The sequence below is a fragment of the Rousettus aegyptiacus genome, unplaced genomic scaffold (genome assembly GCF_014176215.1).
Source record: "Rousettus aegyptiacus isolate mRouAeg1 unplaced genomic scaffold, mRouAeg1.p scaffold_m13_p_8, whole genome shotgun sequence".
Lineage (NCBI taxonomy): Eukaryota > Metazoa > Chordata > Mammalia > Chiroptera > Pteropodidae > Rousettus > Rousettus aegyptiacus.
The window spans coordinates 27792929-27811932 of record NW_023416311.1 but is presented as its reverse complement, the minus strand read 5'-3'; the positions used below and the strand labels follow the sequence as shown (position 1 = coordinate 27811932).

General features: G+C 54.7%; 2 protein-coding genes across 12 annotated transcripts in view; both read right to left on the bottom strand.

The window, feature by feature from the left end:
• Positions 1–506: 506 nt before the first annotated feature.
• Positions 507–6628, bottom strand: UPK3B (uroplakin 3B). 4 transcript variants are annotated; one of them, XM_036226064.1, is made up of 6 exons: positions 5443–6628; positions 5124–5289; positions 4689–4923; positions 3358–3437; positions 2492–2621; positions 507–2031 (listed from the first exon to the last, which is right to left on the bottom strand). In XM_036226064.1, exons 2-6 carry the CDS (start codon positions 5191–5193, stop codon positions 1872–1874), a joined length of 675 nt encoding a protein of 224 aa, XP_036081957.1. In that variant the 5' UTR covers positions 5194–5289; positions 5443–6628; the 3' UTR covers positions 507–1871. The 4 variants fall into 4 exon arrangements, with proteins under 4 accessions (XP_036081957.1, XP_016002020.2, XP_016002021.2 ...); XM_016146534.2 differs by having other exon boundaries at positions 5140–5289; XM_016146535.2 differs by lacking the exon at positions 5124–5289.
• Positions 6629–7896: 1268 nt separating this feature from the next.
• The window catches only part of DTX2 (deltex E3 ubiquitin ligase 2), a 34214-nt gene continuing 23106 nt past the window's right edge, over positions 7897–19004 (bottom strand). For 7 of the 8 annotated variants that reach the window (XM_016146537.2, XM_036225749.1, XM_036225750.1 and 4 more), the window contains 6 exons: positions 16280–16420; positions 13487–13560; positions 11945–12103; positions 11117–11278; positions 9790–9879; positions 7897–8548 (listed from right to left, as the gene is read on the bottom strand). In XM_016146537.2, coding sequence (XP_016002023.2) covers positions 8324–8548; positions 9790–9879; positions 11117–11278; positions 11945–12103; positions 13487–13560; positions 16280–16420 — 851 coding nt within the window. In that variant the 3' untranslated portion in view covers positions 7897–8323. The remainder of the gene's footprint in view (positions 8549–9789; positions 9880–11116; positions 11279–11944; positions 12104–13486; positions 13561–16279; positions 16421–19004) is intronic. The other variant, XM_036225748.1, reaches the window with a different exon arrangement.

Genomic DNA, 19004 nt, shown 5'->3' with positions numbered 1-19004 from the left:
CCCTTCTCTAATTCCAAGGGGCCGAAAGGGACATGGGCCCCAGAGTAGCAGGATTTCAAAAGGTAGCTGTCCAAAGAGGCTGGCTCCCATAGCCAGATGTCACCCAGGATACCAGGGCCCGAAGTCCTAGTTGCATTTAACTCTGCTTCTGTCTGTACCTGGACAGCGTCTTGTGACTGGTTGGGGGTGCAAGCAGGATGGGGGAAAGATCACCAGGAACCAGGGGTGCATAGGTTTTAAAAGCAAAGATTTCCCCGAACTGTTGGCCTTGAAGGGAACACTACTAAATCCACATAAGCTGGCTTAGTAGTGGGCTTCTTAGCCCTGGATACCAGGGTAGGTTTCCCAGGTAGTCCCCTAAAGTACAATTAGGGCTAGCAATCAAGGGGACAGACTCAGGACAGCCCTGGGGCTGGTGGTGGAGCCCAACTGGACAGAGCAAGGCCAGGCAAAGCCCCATGTGTAAGCATCCCTCATCTAAAACCAGCATGGGCACCACTCAGATGGAAAAGACAGATAACATTTATTCACCTCAAAAGAGGGGTACTCCTCATCCCCCCATCCCTGCCACCACTGAGTGCCCTCCATGGGGGTAGAGAGGTGAGGGGTAGGGGAAGAGTCTGCATGCTGGGAGCCACTGTTAGGCTAGAGCAGCAGGGGAATAGGGGGTAGGGCTGCAATGGACAGAGTACAGAGGGCAACTCACTGAGCCTCAATTTCTCCATCTAGAAAACTGTGGCAGCTGTGCAGACTGAAAAGTACTCAGTAGGCCCTCAAGCGGGGGCGTGACTGCTCCTCTCTCTGGCTTGGCTGAGATGGGGCCAGGAGCCTTGACCTCCCAGAGAGCCCGTTGAGTGGTAGCCGCTCTTTTGACAATAAGTCACCATGCCGTACTCTGCCAGGCAACAGTGCCCTGAAGGCTTGTGAATGGGAGTGCGCGTGCGCGGAGATGTGAGGCTACAGCTGCGGCGCACCAGCGCCCTAATGTGGCCAAGACGGGTACTACCGGCCTTGTAGAGACGTTCAAAGGGGAATGAAGGCTGTACACTGGAGGACTGGAGGCTGTATACTCCCTTTGATGGGGTGGTCATGTGCCCCAGAGCGCCCATTGTCCGAGGGAGTGTGAGCCCGAGGGCAGGTGATAATCTGAAGGCATGACAGTCCCCCAACAGTAACAGGTCACATATGGACACGTGGTTATCTGAGGTCCAGAACAGCTGATGAGCTCCCCAAGATCTGCCCGAGGCACCATGTCTAACAGTGTGGCAGCAGGCGCTCAACAAATGTGTGTGGAATGAAAGTGGGTGGATATGTGTGTGAGCCATCCACATGTGCAAGAGGGGTAGAAGTGGTAGCCCAAATCAGAGGCCAGATGGCAATGTGCTTCTACACTGTCTGACCCTCAGTCAGGGCTAGTGCCTCTAAAGGCTTCATTGCACCCCAGCCACTAGCAGATGGGACAGGACAGAAGGAGGCTCATCACTCCATGATGAGCCCAGCTCAGCTTCCTGCACAGGGCAGAGCAATGACACTGCAGGCCTTCTCCTGGGACCTGGAAGCTTTGGTCAGGGCAGCCACTCCACATTACCTCCAGCCTCACTCACAGGACAGCAGGCAGAACAGAGGTAGGGATGGAGGTGGCGGCTGGGTGGCCAGCCTGGCCGTGGCCCTCCCCCAAACTCCCCTGCATGCAACTTCAGTTGCCTGGAGAGTGGAAAATGGGAAAGCCAGTCAGGGCTGCCAGTTGTAGGATTTCAAGCAGGTGGGGGGAGTGCGATGGGGGAGGAAGAAGGTGGGTGTGGGGGCTGGGGAAGAGCACTCTGCCTTCCTCCCCCACCCCCACTTCTCTAGCCCCAGCCACATAGGCCAGGCTAGGGGCTGAGGCTGGGCAGGCGGTGCAGGCCAGGTTCACAGCCCACAGGTAGGGTGAAAGCCTCACTGGGTGGAATGTGGTGGGTCATGTAGCGTTTGCCCATGAAAGAGCCAATCCGCAGCTGCTCTGGGGCCTCCTCAGGCCACCACAGGCTGGAGCTGGACAGGGAGAGAAGGAGGAGCTATGTCTCTGCTGGGTGGAGCAGGCTGCCTGGGGTCAGGGCCTCCTCCCCACTCCCGATCCCTCCTCCTTCAGCCTCTGATCTCCCTTTCCTCCCTTCTAGAACTAGCTGGAGGTCTGTGTCCTCCAGGTGGCCACCCTGACTACCTTGGTGTCAGTTCATTAAAATGATAGAGGACTCACTGGAGAGAAAAGACCCAGGAGGACACACTGATGGACAGGGGCAGAGCAAGGTGGTCCCTTCTCTGAACTTGTAGTCAGAGGAGCTGCCTGACTTCCCAGGGGAAAGACACTCAGGGTCGAAATTCCCTGCACAGCTCTTGTAGGGACCCCTCCCAGCTCAAAGCCACAGGGTCAGGGAGGCCTTCCAGGTACTGGGGCCAAGGAGAGGGAAGGCGCTCTGGGTGAAGAAGAGGCCCTTGGGGTGTCACCACTCACAAGCGCACAGTGGAGGCTGCTAGTAAGACCAGGAGCAGGAGGCCGGACAGAGAAGAGAGGATGGAGGTGATGATGATCATGTCACCACTTCGCCGTCCCGGCCATGTGTCAATGGAGGCTGGAGACTTTCCTGAACACACAGCAGATGCTCAGAGGCTGCCCCTGGACCCTGGTGCAGTCACCTCCCCACCCGTGCTCACACCTAAGGCCGGCTACCTCCTGTACCCAGACAGCCTCCTGAGCCCCGCCTATCTGTCAATCTCAGATGGGTATCTGTGCCCTGCCATCCTGGACCACCCATCACTCTTAGTCTCTGCCTTGCTCTTACCTTCTAAGCTATTTCCACCAACGTGCCCACCCACTGGTTCACCCATGGCAGGCAGAATGGTGGCAGACCTCAGGACTGACCATGTGACTGCCCTGCTCCTTGAAGCCTGGCATTCAAGGCTTTCAGACAACAAGGCCTCATTCCACCCCTACTCTGGCCTCTACAGCCTGTCTCCCAGGCATTCCCCACACTGGGCACTCTGCCCTTCATGCATGCAGTTGCCTCAGCCTGGGGATTCAAACTGGTTTCTTGGGGCCCTCCTGAGGGAAGCCTCCTAGAACCTGTTGCCCTGACCTACTCTGGCCTCCTTCTTTTCTGCCCACAAATGGGGTGGGGCCTGGGCACCCAAATATAGGCAAACATTTGGGGTTAGACAGAGCCGGTGCTCTTGGGGTAGGGGACTGGACTTGAACACTGCCACCAGGCCCCCAGTCCTGTGGCAGCAGGGGGACAGGTTAGCTGAGCATGACCTTTTTGCAGAGGGCGTCAAGCCCACATAGGACAGACTACAGCCAGAGCGGCCCCTCCCCAGCACTACCTTGGTGGAGAGCGATGGGGTCGGACCACCTGGTCTGGGCCTGGGGTGAGCCCCTGGAGTCCATAAGAAGGAACTTCACCCTGGGGAGAGGAGGAGGGATGAGCTTCAGAGCTTCAGTGCCCTGGACAGGGGACCTGCTACAGCCAAACTCCCGGCAGCTCTTCTGGGCCATACTGTGGGTCTCCTTTCCCAGGTATAGGGGAAAGCGGGACACATTAGGACCAGAGAACTGAGAACTCCCTGCCAGCACACAAATCTGTCTGAACCATTACTCGCCTATCTGGTTTAGGGGCCCTAGTTACTAAATATCATACTCAGATGCCTCAGGGTGGTTCAGTGGGGTGCGTGGGCTGGGAGCCATAAGCCTCTTAGGAGAACTGCTGGCCCCATGGAGACTCTGAGGTCATTGAAGGGCCCCCTATAGGGGTGAGCAGCCTGGGTAAAGGCCTAGGGAGGGAGGGGTTGCATTCAGGGCACACTCAGAGCCCAGAATCACAGTGAGGAGGCAGGCTAGCACTGAGGGTGCCAAGGGCCATGGGCAGGAGCTTGGTTGTATCTTTGCAGGGGCTAGGGAACTCTGGAAGATTTCTGAGCACTGAGGGACCTAGGCAGGCTGGCACTAAGGGAACCTGTCTCCTGTGGCTGCTAGGGTTGGAGACCAAGCCCTGAGTGGGCCTGGGGGAGGGGAAAAGGGAGACCTGGCGGGGCTGGGTGAGAGGGCGAGGGAGGTGCTGGCCCAGCCCACACCACACCCGACTTCCCTGTGCCCCTGCTGGCCCTCCCAGCTGGACTTGGTCTCCCTGAGGACACCTGACCTTGTCCTGTGGCCTGGGCAGCCCTGATCTGGACACCAGCTCTTCTACCCTATCTCCACTTTGACTTCAACAAGTCACTGATGCTCTGTGCCCATTTCTTCACCTGTAAAACTGGGTAGTTGTCTTCTCTCCTGCTTCTCTGCCTCATACCCACTTACTGGGTCTCAACTCAGCACTGGGCTTAGTTTCCTGTCACATATACTCACGTGAGGAACAGTGGACCTGTGACTGCAGCCCTGAAGACCCACCCCACCTCCACCTTCTCCGTGGTACCACCACTTCCTTCTGGGCCCCCTGGAAAGACCACATTCTACCTGCCCCCTGAATGTGATGAGTGCTGCTCCCCAAGCCCAGAGGAAGAAACTAAGGCTGTGAAGGGGAAGGGCTTGCTTCATCCTACGGCCAGGATGGGGCCTGGAGAGAGGATATGGGGGGCAACTCTAGTCCCTGAAACCCCTCCTCTCCTAGTACAGCCCTTGTCCCATCCCAGGCTCCAGGTGGGGTGACCCACCTCACCTGTAAGGTCCAGGGTCAGGGAGAGGGGCATTGCAGTAGGACGGCTGGTAGAGGTCTGCCAAGCAGTCAGAGTTATTGCCCACCCGCAGTACAGGGGCATTGCTGCCACCCACAGGGTCCTCACAGGGCAGCTGGTCCAGTGACAGGGGCAGCGTCATGTAGTGGCCATTGGTCAGCAGCCTTGGGGAGGCTGGTATCTCAGCCAATGTCTGTGGGTTCTGGAAGTCCCCGGAGGCTGCAGGAAGGAGGGACAGACAGGTGGGTCTTGCAGGCAGGTGAAGCCAAGCCTTTGACACAGCCCCTGGCCCTCCATGCTACCCTTTTGGAGCCCCGTCCTGATAAAGCCTCTCCAAGCCTAGTTTTGGACATCACAGTGAGGGGCTGCCCAGACCCAGTACCTCCCCTCAGTCACATCCCTTGCCCCATGCCCCACACCTGCACCGGGACACACCGTTGCTGAAGGCCACCACCAGCCAGACAGTGTCAGCAGCACTGGCATGCCCATCTAGCACACAACGCGGCTGCTCCAGGGAGAATGTGGTGGCCGTGACCTTCCCTTCCAGATCCCAGGATGTTATCTGCGGCGTGTAGGGGATCAGCTCTGCAGCCGTAGAGACAGGTGTGAGGGTCCTGGGGCCCACTGCCCCTAGGGCTGCCTCCCCTGGCATGCGGCTCCCAGAATCCAATCACTCCAGCAGGTATCCCAACCCCTGGGGTGCGGCCTGGTACATCCAATCCCTGGACCCCAACTCACCCAGGCTCACACAGCACCGGGGCCAGACTAGTGCCACAGCAAGGAACAGCAACTGTGCGCGAGGCTTCCTCTGAGGGAGCTCCATGATGGCTGCCTTCTACCACATCCACAGCCTGAGGCTGTTCTGGCTGCCTCCTGCAGCACCCCTTCTCCAATACCTTGGGCCTGGAGGAGCTGGTTAGTCAAGCTGCCAGGCTGGCCTAGGGCTGGAAAGACCTGAAAACGTAAATACACCCCAACTCCTCCCCGCAGCCTAGCCCAGCCCACTACGGGGAGGGCTCTAGGCAGGGGTCTAGTGTGAGGAAGGCCAGGGCTGAGGGAGAGGCCACTGGATACCCAGATTGCTGGCCAAGTCACCTCGGGAGTTCCACGTCTGAGTTTAGGTTCCAGCCAACCTCTCAGCTTCCCAATCCTAGGGAGGAGGGCTGATCTGTGGAAACATGGGCTCAAGGCCACATGCCTGAGATTCCTGTACCCCAGGTGCCAGGAGAATCTCTTTGGCCTATCCCCACTCAGGAGCAAGCCTGAAGCAGCTCCAACCTGTCCAGCTCCAGCCCCATCAGTTCTCCTGGCCCTGCTGCCATCTTGTGCCCTGACCCCCCTCCATGAGGCCATGTACTCCCTTGTTCCTCAGTTACCTTGTCCCAGAACTTAAAAGAGCCCCTGACAGCTGCCAAGACCCCCAATTACATTACTCCCTTTGGTTCTTTTTTTTTTTTTTACTAAGATATAATTCACATATCATAAAGTTCATCCTTTAAAAGTATACAATTCACTGGTTTTCAGTACATTCACAAGTTGTGTGATCTTCACAACCAATTCCAGAACCTTCTCACCACCCCAAGAGAGAACACGGTATTCATGAAAAGTGACCTCTTATCCCCACCCACTCGCTGGAGAACAACTAATCAACTTTCTGCGTCTGTGGATTTGCCCATTCTGGACATCTCACATAAACGAAATCACACAGGATGTGGGCTTCTCTGTCTGGCTTCTTCCACTCCGCATCACGTTTCAAGGTTCATCCATGTCGTAGCTGTAGCCATGCTTCTGATCAACGTTCCATTGTGTTTATTTGGATATTTCCCACTTTTTGGCTATTATGAATAATGTTGCTATGAACATTTATGATCAAGTTTTTGTATAGACATGTTTTCAGTTCTTGCATACGAATCTAGGAGTAGAATTGCTTAGTCATACGGTAACTTTTTGAGGAACTGCCCGTTTTCCAAAGCAGCTGCATTTTACATCCCCACCAGCAGCAGATGAGGGTTCCAGTTTCTCTACATCCTCATTAAGTCGCTATTTTCCTTTATGTTTTAAAATAATAACCATTCTAATGGGTATGCAATGGTATCACTTTGTGGTTTTGATTTGCATTTTCCTAACTACACTGGGCATTTTTCATGTGCTTGCCAGCCATCTATATATCTTCTTTGAAGAAAAATCCTTTGCTTTTTAAGAGCAAAGGATTGTTGAGTTGTTTCCTTATGTACTCAGGATACTAGACCCCTATCAGGCAGATGATTTATAAACATGTTCTCCCATTGTGATTCTCACTATACTTTAATGGTGGGAGCCACGACGGAGGCAGCACTCAGGCACCCATCCAGCTCCCATGCCCTGTGGGCCAGTGGAGCGAGTCTCATCATGGAACCAAACAGGCTGGGGGTCTAGCCAGGCCTCCCTGCTTTGGGGGCCAGTTACTATGACCTTGACCAGCTCCTCCATGAAGCTCACTGGGCATAGTGCCTGGGATCCATAATACTTTTAGGGACCCAGGAAAAGATCTTAATTTCTTTTAAAATCAGAAAGGTGAAAAAATGAACTTCTAGATAGAAGAAAATGCTCTAAAGTATATTCAGATTTATACCAACACATCATAAAACAAAATTTAAGTTTTTCTTCTTATGGAGAAAGGGGCTTGCAAAGGCAAAAGTGCCACAAGCCTCCAGAAGAATTAGAACTTTGAGGATGGCATCGGACCAATCCTGGCCTGGATTCTAGCTCTGACTCTACCACTAGTCGGGAACTTGGGCCAGTTACTATGCCCTTGAACCTCAATTTCTTTATCTGTAAAATGGAGACAGCAGCACCTACTTCACGTGACCAGTGCTCCCCAGGATCTGAGGAAGTAACGAGATGGTGGGCCAGCTGAGGACAGAAGGCCCTCCAAGTTGCCAGACTGCACACTGCAAGGGGAACTGGAATGGGGAACAGGGAAGCAACGCGGGTAAGTGCCATGGGCCCTCGGGCCCTCACCACAGCCTCACTTTCTTCATTTAGGACATAAGGGTTGAATAGGCACCCTATAAGATTCCTTCCTGCTCTGATACAGCATCCTTCCTGCTCTGATACATCAGGACAGGTGTGCTGGCCTTCATAATTCTCTCCCTCTCTCCCTACACACACACACACACCCCCCCCCCCCCAACTGACAAACACACCAGGGCCTGCCTACTTTGGCTATTGCGCATTTATTGCAAACAGAACATCTGAGGTATGAGAAGCTGACCCAGACCCATGCCTGTCCCTGGCTGGGGGTAAGGCAGTCTCTCCTCACCCCGTGCCAGGCCCCCAGCACTGCAGGCCCAACGCAGCCAGCTGAGGACAGAGGGCCCCCATGCACTGAGGTAGCTGCATCTTAAGCCCCCACAAGTACAACTCCCCAGGCTTGCCCAATTCCAACACAGACCCAGGCCTGGAGGGAAGGAAGAAGGGGGAAAGGCAAACAGGAAAAGCCCCAACTTCCGTGGAGCACGCCCGTGCCCGCAACAAATATTCCAGCCTCCGAGGAAAGGCACCTTCTCACTTGCCCATCCTAGGAACAGCTCAGCCAGCAGTAAGTGTAGGGGTGGCTGGCTGCCAGGCTAGCTGGTCACTACTGCTCCAGGCAGTCCTCAGTCACCCCCTGGGCGGCCAGCTCAGCCAGCACATTCTGCAGGTAGTTGGGGTCAGGGTAGCCATGGCCTGTCACATTGCGGTCCATCTCTGTCTTGTGGTGGATCTCGTTCCACACTACTGTGTCAGTCTCGCCTGTGGTGCTAGACGTCCCCACTGTGAAGATAAGTCGCCTTTTCCAGGCCACCTTCAGCAGCTCCAGGACCTGCCCCAGGAGGAAGGAGGAAGAGGAGGGGTGGAGAGAGAGAAGGAAGGGTGACTGGGTGCTGGCCTGTGCCTTTGGTTTTTCACCCTGGGGCAAGGGTGTCCAGGCAACAGGGTGGGAGCATCCACTACTCTATCCCCTGGCCCTTAATCTGTCCCAGTGATGAGGATGGGAGTACTAACCACACACCAGTGTCTGCTGTGGGTTGTGCTACGTGGCATGCTGAGCCTTTGGTGCATTTGACATTGGCAGGGCTCCTAGGTGCTGGGACCTTTTTCCTCTCCATTTCATTACACTGTCTGTGATGTCATCCATAGTCCTGGGACATGAAGCCTCCCATCTGTGGGGGGTCCCTAACTTCTGGCTCCAGCCCTGACACTCCTGACACTCCAACTGCTGATCTGACAGTCCAACGGAACATCACAATGGGCACCTCCACACTCAAGACTTGGCCCCACCCCACAGCCAGTCCTCCCATTTCAGAGCTGCCATCCATACAGCCCCCAAACCTGGAGCCAACCTGATTCTTCCCTACTTCCAAGTACATCTTGGAGGGATGAGCTCCATTCTTTTCTCATTGAATCCAAGTGTCCCTGCTCTATCCCATTCATGCTGCTCTCCACATCTGGCTACCTGGAATCCATCCTCTCATAGCACCAGAGGAAGCTTCTCAAGCCTAAAATCTGCCGCTTTGACTCTTCTGCTGACATGCCTTCACTTCACAGCATCACACAGTGCTTGGAATATAGCCCAATTCCTATGGCTGGCCTGGAGGGCACCCCGACCCACCTCACTCCCCCCTCACCCACTTGGTTCTCCCTCAGACTCCTCACATTTTCCAAGCCTGCTCCCATCTCAAAGCTGCCACACTGGCCGTTCTGTCTGCCTCTCCCATGCGCAAGTAAAATCCCAACTCAGGTCTCAGTGCAAAGTCATAACCTAGCCCGACAGGCTGCTCTTCCCTACGAAAGAGATGGTCGCTCTTCCCTACGAAAGCCCTTATGAAGTCTGGTCATCTCTCCCTGTATTCCTGGCACGCTGAAGATGCCTAACCTACAGCAGGGTCCCCAGGAACGGTGGCCCATACCTCAGCCAGCCCCTGGTCAAGTCCCCCTCTTCCTGTTGCAGTAAGGTGTGCAGATGAGTGTGGCCACCAGGCCTTCCGCTGCCATGCCGGGCCCTCCCCACCCCACCCACCTTGCACTGGCACCAGCAGGTGCCAGTGGTGGCAGGAACATTACCTTTCGGCCCTGGGCATTGTCTGGAAGGTAGCACTGGCGGGGAAACCCTCTGGCAGTGAATGGCTTCCCAGGGTTGGGGTGCTCAGGGCCCTGCAGGGGAAACACAGACACAGAAGTGGGGGTGCCCTGAAGGTCACAGGACACAGAGGCCCAGCTTTGCCCCTTTGCCCTCCTGGCCGGAGCTATTCCTGTGCTCAAGTAACCAAATAAATTCCTATTTCAAATCTTGCTCCTCAAAGACCCAACATGAATGTGGCCTCCCACTCACGAGCACCCTCCCTGAGTGTGTGCCACTCAACCTGGCATCAGACACTACTGCTAACTTTATTTCCCTGATGACACTGGAACCCCTCAGAGGTTGGGACAGAGGCTTCTACTTCCTCGGCGACCCTCTGGGCACTGGCCTCTCTGGGCTGGACAGCAGAGCCTGTCAGCCTTCAGGACGCCCTCACTCCAGCACACAGGCCCCTCCACTCCTCACTCTAGAAGTGGCTGGAGCAGGGCCGTGAGACAACGACAGTAGCCTGGATAGGAGGGCAGGGGTTGGAATGGCAGACAACCCTTGCCCCTGCCCTCTGCCACACAGTGACATACCATGTACCGCTCCAAGTTCCCCTCCTGCCCTGTGGTCCTACCCTTGTCTGGAATGTTAAACTTCACTCTGAGCCAAGGAGAAATGGACGAATATAAAGGAAGAGCACGTGATTCAACAAAACTCATCTACCATCTATGGTAGATGGATGGGCCCCACTGGGTTCCTGGTAATCTTCCCCTCCTGCCCCAGGCTCTGAGATCAACGCTGGCCCAAAGAAGGAAGCCTAAGGAGCTAGTGCTCCTGTCTCCACTGGGACCCTGGGATCTTCTTCTGCTGGGGTTCCTGTCTTATTCCCAATATCCAGACCCAGCCCTGTCCCTCCAAACCTAGGCCTGACCTGGCAACTGAGCTGGTCTCTCAATCAGTCTTCACTGTTCGCACCTCCCCACCCCGTGCCCTGTCCCCAGGAGGGTTCCCGCCCATGGGCTCCCGAGTTATCCAGCACCTCAACACGAGTGTTCTTCCTGTTTATACATTTGGCCTTCTACCCAGCACGAGTCCAGATAAGATGTCTCTACCTCTAAGAAGCCCTCCCTATTTCAGGAAAGGGCTGTGGCCCATCTCTGTTACCACAGCCCTAAGAGCTTGCTGTAACCCCCAGTGCTAGTGCCTCCTGGTTCCTGAGCCTGGCAAGCTCGGGCATCCTCACAGTGACCAGGGAACAGACTGCTGGGAGAGGGACCGCAAACACAAAAATCCAAAGAAGCTCCTCTGGTGCTAGGATCCCCTTACCTGAATGCCGTGAGGAATGTTGTAAACTATGAGTATTGTACCGCAGTCCTCGTGGCCAGGGAGGGACACCTGGAACCTGAACACTTCCATCTTCCCCCGGGGCTGGGTCCCAGTTTTCTCTCCATAGATGGTTTTGCAGGAAGGACACTGCAAACTGCCATCCTGACAAGGCAGAATGCCACATACTGAGTTGGCAGCCCTGAGAGCGCACCAAGGCACAGCCACCCACTGTCTAGACAGGAAGGAGGCCCATGGGGGGAAAGGTCAGTTTCTGCCACACAACAGGTTGTGGGCAGATGGCCCCGACTCCCAGGCAGCCCATTGGCACAGAAACTTGATTCCAACGGCTTCCTTGGAAAGGCAAGTTTTGCACCAAAAACTTGTTATACAATTTATTAAAGGTACCCAGGAGACTGGCATCAGGTAGGAAAATTAAGTTCATGAGCAGAAGTCCCCATGGTCTAAACACATTTAAAATCAAACGGGAAACCCTATGACTGATCAGCTTTTGGTGTCGGTGCCCTGGCTGGTACAGGATGCGTCGGGATACTTTGGAGAGAGGCCAAGCAAAGCCTGCAGGTCTGCCATGTGACTCAGTTCTCTTTGTCCTCCCAACCTCTCTCATTTTGGCTAAACTCCACTGAAGCACAGCCAGGCATCACCAGATGCCACCCCCAAACCCCAAGTGCTGACCCTCATCCTGCTGCAGGACAGGGGCTGTCTCCAAGAACACCTCGGGTCCATCATAGGACAGCTACAGTAACCTGCTCATGCAGCATGACCAGATGGATCACCCCTGGTGCCCACCCCAGACCGTCATGTGGGCACCTTGTTCCCATTGCAGTACATGGCCAGCAGGCAGAGCAGGTGGAAGGCATGGCTGCACTTAGAGAGGCAGCCCACGGCCACTGGCCCAATGGTCTTGCTGTCAGTCACGTCACTGTACCCAGACACCATGGACAGTTTCTCCATACAGATGATGCAGTCCTGGAAGGGGAGCAAACACAGGGCACACTCACCAAAAGCGACATTGCACCCAAAGAGGTAAATCTCATAGGAAAAGGCCTTTATCTGCTGAAATGCCAGAGTTAGAGTCTATGTCAATTCAACAATTATTTGTTCCTGAGGCTGGAACACAGATGAGTCACTGGGATCTGTGCCCTCAGGGGGCTCACCATAGTAGGAGGGATGACCGGCGGCACTGAGCGCAGGGGCCAGTACACTAACAGAAGCACGGGACAACAGCTAGACAGAGAGGAAAGAACAGGAGAGGCCCTCCAAGCTGGGTTTACAAGAGAAAATGGAACTTCTCAGACAGACAAGCATGGGAACAGACATTCTAGGTAGAGGGAAAAGATGATGCAAAACATGAACCAGCATACAGTTTGGGAGGGACAGTGGCACCTACAGGGGACAGGAGAAGTGAACAGAGTTAGGAATGAGACAAGCTAGGGAGAGGAGCAGGTCCTGGAAGCTTCTGATGGGCATGCTCAGGAGTTGGGGCTTGTCTTACACATCAAGGCTCTGAGAGGTTTTAAGCAGGGAGGTACTACCATGATCACAGCTGCATGTCAGTGGTGTAGACAGCAGCTTAGAGGAAGGAGGCCGGGGGCAAAGCAGCCCAGCTGTGGCCGATGAGCACAAGAGCAAAGAAAAAGACAGATTGAGCACTGTGAAGTAGGAGTACAATGTCCTGAGAGGCTGGGGGACATGAGGATGCCCTTCAGGCTCTGTCTGAAACCTTTACCAACCAGCAACCAGATGTTTCTCACATACTCGACTTGCAGGAGAAACAGGCCAGTGAAGAGACTTCAGTTATCAACTGGGAAGACTGACATTTAGTCCACCTCCTCCAGATTCTCCATTCAAATAAGAGAAAAGTGGTACTTGTAGCCCCCAAAATGTGGCTCAGCAGATAGGTTCGGGTCCTACCAAAGCTGTGATGGAAGTCTGGCAGGCCCTATTAATTACAGGAACCCTGACCTGCTCTCCCAACAGCCAGCGAGGCAGCACTGCTACCTGGACAGGGCTACTTCCCTTCCATACCAGCATCAGCCCTCGGGCAGTGGGGCAGGCTCTCCCACCCCTTGTCTCTAGGACCCCTAGCCTCCCAGATGGCACAGGGCTACACACTTGTTTGCAGCAAAGCAAAGATTGCAATCTAGTATCAGAAGCCACAGCTGCCACACCTTGGTAAGGCCTGCCTCCTAAGGGAGGCTTGGTGATTAAACCCCAGTGCCCAGAGCATGGCACTGGCACCCTGGGGAACCTGGAAAAGTGCCCTTCCAGCAGACACCAGAGCCCTTCTCATTTGTAGCTGCCCCTTGTTTCCAAATAAAACTAAAAGAGCATGGCTCCCATGACACCTACCTCATCTGGGGCTGTTTTCAGCTCTTCGGTATAGTTTCTTATCACTTGTTCTGGCTCTGGCTTTGGAGTCCCTCCTAGAAGAAAGGAAAACATGAGCAGTGTCCCAAGGAGTACGAACTGGAAACACGGAAACCAGAGAGAAAGGAAAACAAGGGAGAGGTCCAAGCTGCCAGGAGGGATGTTAGAGGGGCTGAGACGGGAAGGTTAGCATGCAAGAGAGGAGAGACCTGGAGCAAGGGGCAGAACGCGCTGCTTGGCGTAGCCATATCCAGGCCCGCCCACAGGAGGCCCAGACCCAGGAGCCCTGGAGATGGGAGAAGAGGGGCAGAGGCAGCAGCCAGTCACGGCCCTCAGATCCTGTGCGTATTCGGTCAGGAAACAGGGCCCAGGCTCCCCAGAGGACATGTGGAAGAGTCAAATAGCGGCTTCTAGAACAAACTGCTCTGGAGCATGTGCTGGCAGTGCTGTTTCACTCGAATTTCACTAATCTTATAAGAAAGTCTTAGTAAGAGAAGTTTTATGAGTCCAGCATGTAGCGGATGCCTACTCTGTGTGGGTGTCTGTGCACGCTGACCACAGACAATGGCCACACCAACACTGTCACGACAAATTGCAAAGTCTTTGGAGCCTGTCCCTGGACTGTGGGATCTCACAGAGACACACTTGGTTCCTAAGCTCAGTGACTCTGGGAAATGGCTAAGAAGCAGCAGGAAGGGAGCCCTGGACACCCAACTCCTCTCAAAATCTCCCACTTATCTGTGGATCCTGCACCAACAGGTTCCATACAAGGATAAGACACTCCCCCAGCTAGCAAGTGGGGCTAGGGTTAGTCTAGAAAGAGACAGCGGCAGAATCACAGAGAAAATGGCAGCAAAGCCCAAATGAGAGCAAAAAAAGGGGTCAAGGAGACCAGCACAGTGTTGGATAGAGACCTTGCAGGGCTCCTCGTCCTGCCTTGAGGTCATTGGTGAGTTCCTGATTCTAGCCTCCAAGACCAAGGGGCTCTGGTTTGAACCCAAGCTCATGACCATCAGCCTGTAGGTGCAAAGACTTATAAGCCCGAAGGTTCAAAAATCTCACTCCCTCTTGACCAGAGAAGGCCAGGTGATAGTTTTGAGGGGAGCAAAGAGGCTAGAACCAGGCAACATCAGGTTTGATTCTGGCTCTTGTGCTGGGACCAAATCATGTCACCTCTGAGTCTCGGCTACCTATCTAACAAGTGGAGACCTAATATCAACCAAAGCTGTGATAACTGTAAAGGCATTAGCTGCTATTAGTAGAAAGGTAGCTATAGACAAAGGAACACCATACCTCTACACACACCCACACCCACACAAACACCCACATAGAGACGCATGTACATATACACAGACTTCTAGGACCCTGACTCTGGTTGCTGTGGTGAGAAAGCGAGGCCAAAGTACAATGACCATAGGTACTGGATGGCTGCCCTGGTAGTGGGGACTCTACTCAGATTGAGGGGAAGAGCCTCTCAGAAAAGTCTAGTGGCTACAAGCTAGTTTCCAAATGAACCCAGGACCTCATCCACAGGACTAGCCTCTGGCTCACCTCTAGTAAGGCTTGGCTCAGCCTCCCATTCCCGCAACCTGCCCTCACCCAAGTGGCCTTTCAGAACTGAAGGTAGATTTCCATGAGCCACTTTTCTCCAAGGGGGCAACCAGGTGACCACCAACCCTATGAAAGGGCCACCCTAGCCCGGGAAGGCCAGAGGGTCTGCTGAGAGCCTGTGTTCTTTCCAAGTAAACCTGAATGCCTCAGGAAGCTGCCGGCCTGACCCTGCCCACAGACCCATCTACACCTCCAAGGCAGAGCAAGCACTGGAACAGGGTCAGGAGCTCTAAGCCTGCCCCCACTGCTGGAGGTGAGGGTAGAGGTGAGGTGGGGGCTGGGTAGGTAAAGCCCTACCCCTCCCTGGGCCTTTTTTCCTACCCCGTGGGTTGGGAGTTAGACATGTGGTAGATATGATCAGGGCAGCCACCCTTACTATGTGCCAGATGCTTCTTGTATGTACTTTCTATTCCTTTCACAACCAATCTTCTAAGTAGGAGGCGCCTGCTCACGAACGAAGACACTCGTGTGAGATCACGAAGCTAGTGAGCACTGGAGCGGAGAGTGAAACTCAGTACTAGCTGAGCCAGGGCCATGATCCCTGCTCACTACACCACCCTGAAGGTCACCGGCCTTTCAACAGTCTATGCTCCTCTGGTCCCATGATGGAGCCAGAGCCACCATCAGCTTTAGAAGTGGCAGGTTTAGAACTTACTACCCATAACCCTTCCATGCAAGTCTTGTTAAAACTCACAAAACCTTTCACGGTTCTGAAGCCCTTTCTTACCCTGCCAGATGACAGGCAGAGCAGTGGTCATCACGGTAGCCCTCTGAAGTAGCCCCAGGGGGCTGGAGAGCACTGGGGGTCTTTCCTGAGACACACACTGGCCCCAGTGGAAGAGGCAGAGCTGTCCTTCATCCTGAGCCAGGCCTCACCCCTCTGTGACTTTACAAAGTCACAGAGTCCTCGAAAACAGATTCCTTCCACTCCAACTGTGCCAGGGAGAAAGGACCTGCCTCTGGTACTACAGGGGAAATTAGATTCCTGGGGACCACCTCTGCTGCCGAGGGCAGGGAGGACCATGGAGCCCATGCCCTGGCAGGGTGAAGGAAGCAGAGAAGGGCCATGGGAATCAGAAAAGAGCAATCAATGCAGGAGAGTCAGAGGCAGCAAGACTCAGGCGGCTGAGCAGAGACCAGAGAGTATTTGTGAGCAGAAACTACCTTTCATGGACATTTTCCTCAATCTCTTAACTGAGCTGTGACTTTTAGAGGCCAGACAGGAGGCGGGAGGGCTGGCGGGCTGGGGTGCGTGGCTAAGACACACAGGGAGTCCGATGGCTGACATCAAAACACTCGTCATGCCTACACGGGGTGTGAGATCAGACATGCAGAGAGGGGAGAAACGTTAGGAGGAGTCATTTGGCATGTGATGTCCACAAACCCGGGCTGAGTACAGGTGGCACTGTGAAGGGCCATCAGGATCTACTGATCTCCCCAGGGAATCTGGCTCCAGGGCCTACTTGGGCTGGCAGGGCTAAGCTCCAGGCCAGGAATAGTGAGATGCCCGGCTCATCGGAGCCCTGGCCCCAAGTTCCACAGGTGTCTGTACAAGCAACCGATCAGCCTGCACCCAGAGTATGCAGGCGGGGCAAGGCCATTTGCTTCAGGAGGACAGAGACCAGAATGTCACCCCAAGAAACCTCCTGAGCAGCCTCTAGGTGGCATCTCTCCATGCCAGGCACAAGGAAAGAGAGAAGGGTGACATGAAAAGATGCAGCCAAACCACGGAAACACAGACAGGCTTTTGAGCTCACAGTCCTCTTCCCTTTGTGTTTCCCCTGCCTGCCTCCTTGACTCCAGGTTAACCCTGCCACTAGTGGCGTGCTGTCTGCTTTCAATGCCCCATCCAGCCTGCAGGCCTGCACCCCAACTGAGGCACCCCCATGGCCCAGGTGACGGCTCCTCTGGTGCAGTAAAGGTCCCAGGCTGTGGCTTCTTTCTCTGGTGCCCTCAGCCGAGACTTAAACAGCCGCTCTGCTCTGGGTGGTAGCCCGGTGGGTACGCCCACAGGGGGAGGGAGCCGCAGCAGGCAGCCCTGCTGAGATGGACTGTCCATTCTGGTCATACTTCCCAAAGCGCGTAGGGAGAGGCCTCATTCCTCAGCCAAGCACTCCGCTTACCCTAGCTGACCCTCACCCCACACTGCTCCCGTCACACTCCCCGAGGACTGAACACTTTCTGGAGCACAGCATGTCCTCCTGTTGAGTCTCTATTCCTGCCACACCCTTGGTCTACCACACTGTCCATAGCACCACCTTTCCAATCCCCCCTCGTCCTCAGTCTGACTAAAAAGCACCTCTTTCCCAGGGGAAAGGAGCTCTGGGCTTCTGGGCACTTCCTTGAGGGTGGCTTTCAGGGTGCTCGAAGTCTGGCTCAGTGGCTGGGCACAAAGTGAGGCTTGGGGTAGGATGCGGAGAACCTGGCCCTCCTGGGCCCCATTCCCCACCCAGGCCAGGCAGACAGTGCTGCTTGCCCCAGAGGCAATTTAAAGGCATGAGGGGACACTTGGTCTCAGGATTCATCAGGCCAACCACTGTGGCCTCTACCAGAAGAACAAAAGCTCTCGATGTGGCAAGTGTGCCTAGTCAGGGGCAGAAGCAGGGGCCAGCCAGCAGCCTGGATAGCACAGCCAAGGCAGGCAAGGTGCGTTGTGGTGGCCACTCAGCAGGAGACCCCAAAGTACACATGAGAAGACCAAGGTTAGACCCCTGGGCTCCTGATCATTAGGTAATGCCACGCCATCAGTGTCCCAAGGTTTGTTCCTGGGCTCAAGTGTGGGTTTCTTTGGGAACTGTTGAGGAGACTGGTTGACAAGCAGACACAGGAAGTAGAAAGATGGAGAGAACACTAGGGCTTTGTACTGACCATGACTTCTTCTCCCAACTAGACCGCTCCTCAAGAATCACTTCAGCACGCAGCCCTTCCTTGACCACCCCATCTAAAGGGACTACGTTTTCCCCCAACTGTGTCTCCTTTATTCTGCTTAGCATTCTCACCACACAAGGGGACTCACTTCTCTGTTTTTGTGACTGTCTTCCTCCCTCATTGAGCACCTGGGGCAGGGCCTGGTCAGAGGGATGCACAGTACCTGTCTCCTGGGGAATGAAGACACCCCTGGCCCCACCATCACCAGCCTCCGAGATGCCAGCATGAGCAATGCTCTTGCCCTTTTCGATGCAGAACCCATTCCTTCAAGTCACAGACATAGCTCTGCACTTAACCTGCAGAGCAGCAGCCCCTGCTCAGAAGTCTACCTTCTTGAGAAAAGTGTGAAAATCACCCACACCCACCACTTCATAGAAGCAGGACAGAATGGTGGAGGGACACCAAGAGTGGACTATCGTATCTTCCTCAACAGCAAGGGCTCAAGACAACTCCCTAAAATCCTAACATTCCCAAATAACTATAATTGCTCAGAGAGCCACATCTTTTTCTCTGCTCATCAGAGAGGATTCCTAACTGATCTGTCAGAGCCTCCAGAAATTGCAGTCCCTATACACAAGATGATGTACTAGTACCCCCTTTCTGATGCCAAGGGTCAGCCTTTTGTCCAGTGACCAGGACTTGGGTCCAAGCTTATCCTCCTCCAGCTCTGGCCTTACCATGTGAGGTTCAAGCCCAGCACCACCCTGGCTCCCCAGATGACAGATCTTGGACAGGCTTCAGCAGCATAAAATGCAGACACTACTCCTTGCTCACAAGGTGGGAACCTGGCCCCAGTATCGGGGGCCCATTCCACCCCTCTTCCCTAAAAGAGAGGGATGGACCATGCCACTGACAGTGTAGCTGTCACCTGAGGTACTCTGGGCCTGACCTGGAGGTGGCTCCTCTGTGGACTTCCTGCAGAGGGGTACACAGTTCTTCCAACAGCATGACCAACTGTTTG

Excerpts from the sequence above, each read along its gene's own strand:
- UPK3B (XM_016146534.2), bottom strand. The coding sequence starts at position 5,527 with ATGGAGCTCCCTCAGAGGAAGCCTCGCGCACAGTTGCTGTTCCTTGCT. Across the intron at positions 5,290-5,442 it reads CCGGTGCTGTGTGAGCCTGG|AGCTGATCCCCTACACGCCG; the intron begins GTGAGTTGGGGT and ends CTACGGCTGCAG. Across the intron at positions 2,622-3,357 it reads CCCCATCGCTCTCCACCAAG|GAAAGTCTCCAGCCTCCATT; the intron begins GTAGTGCTGGGG and ends CTGTGTGTTCAG.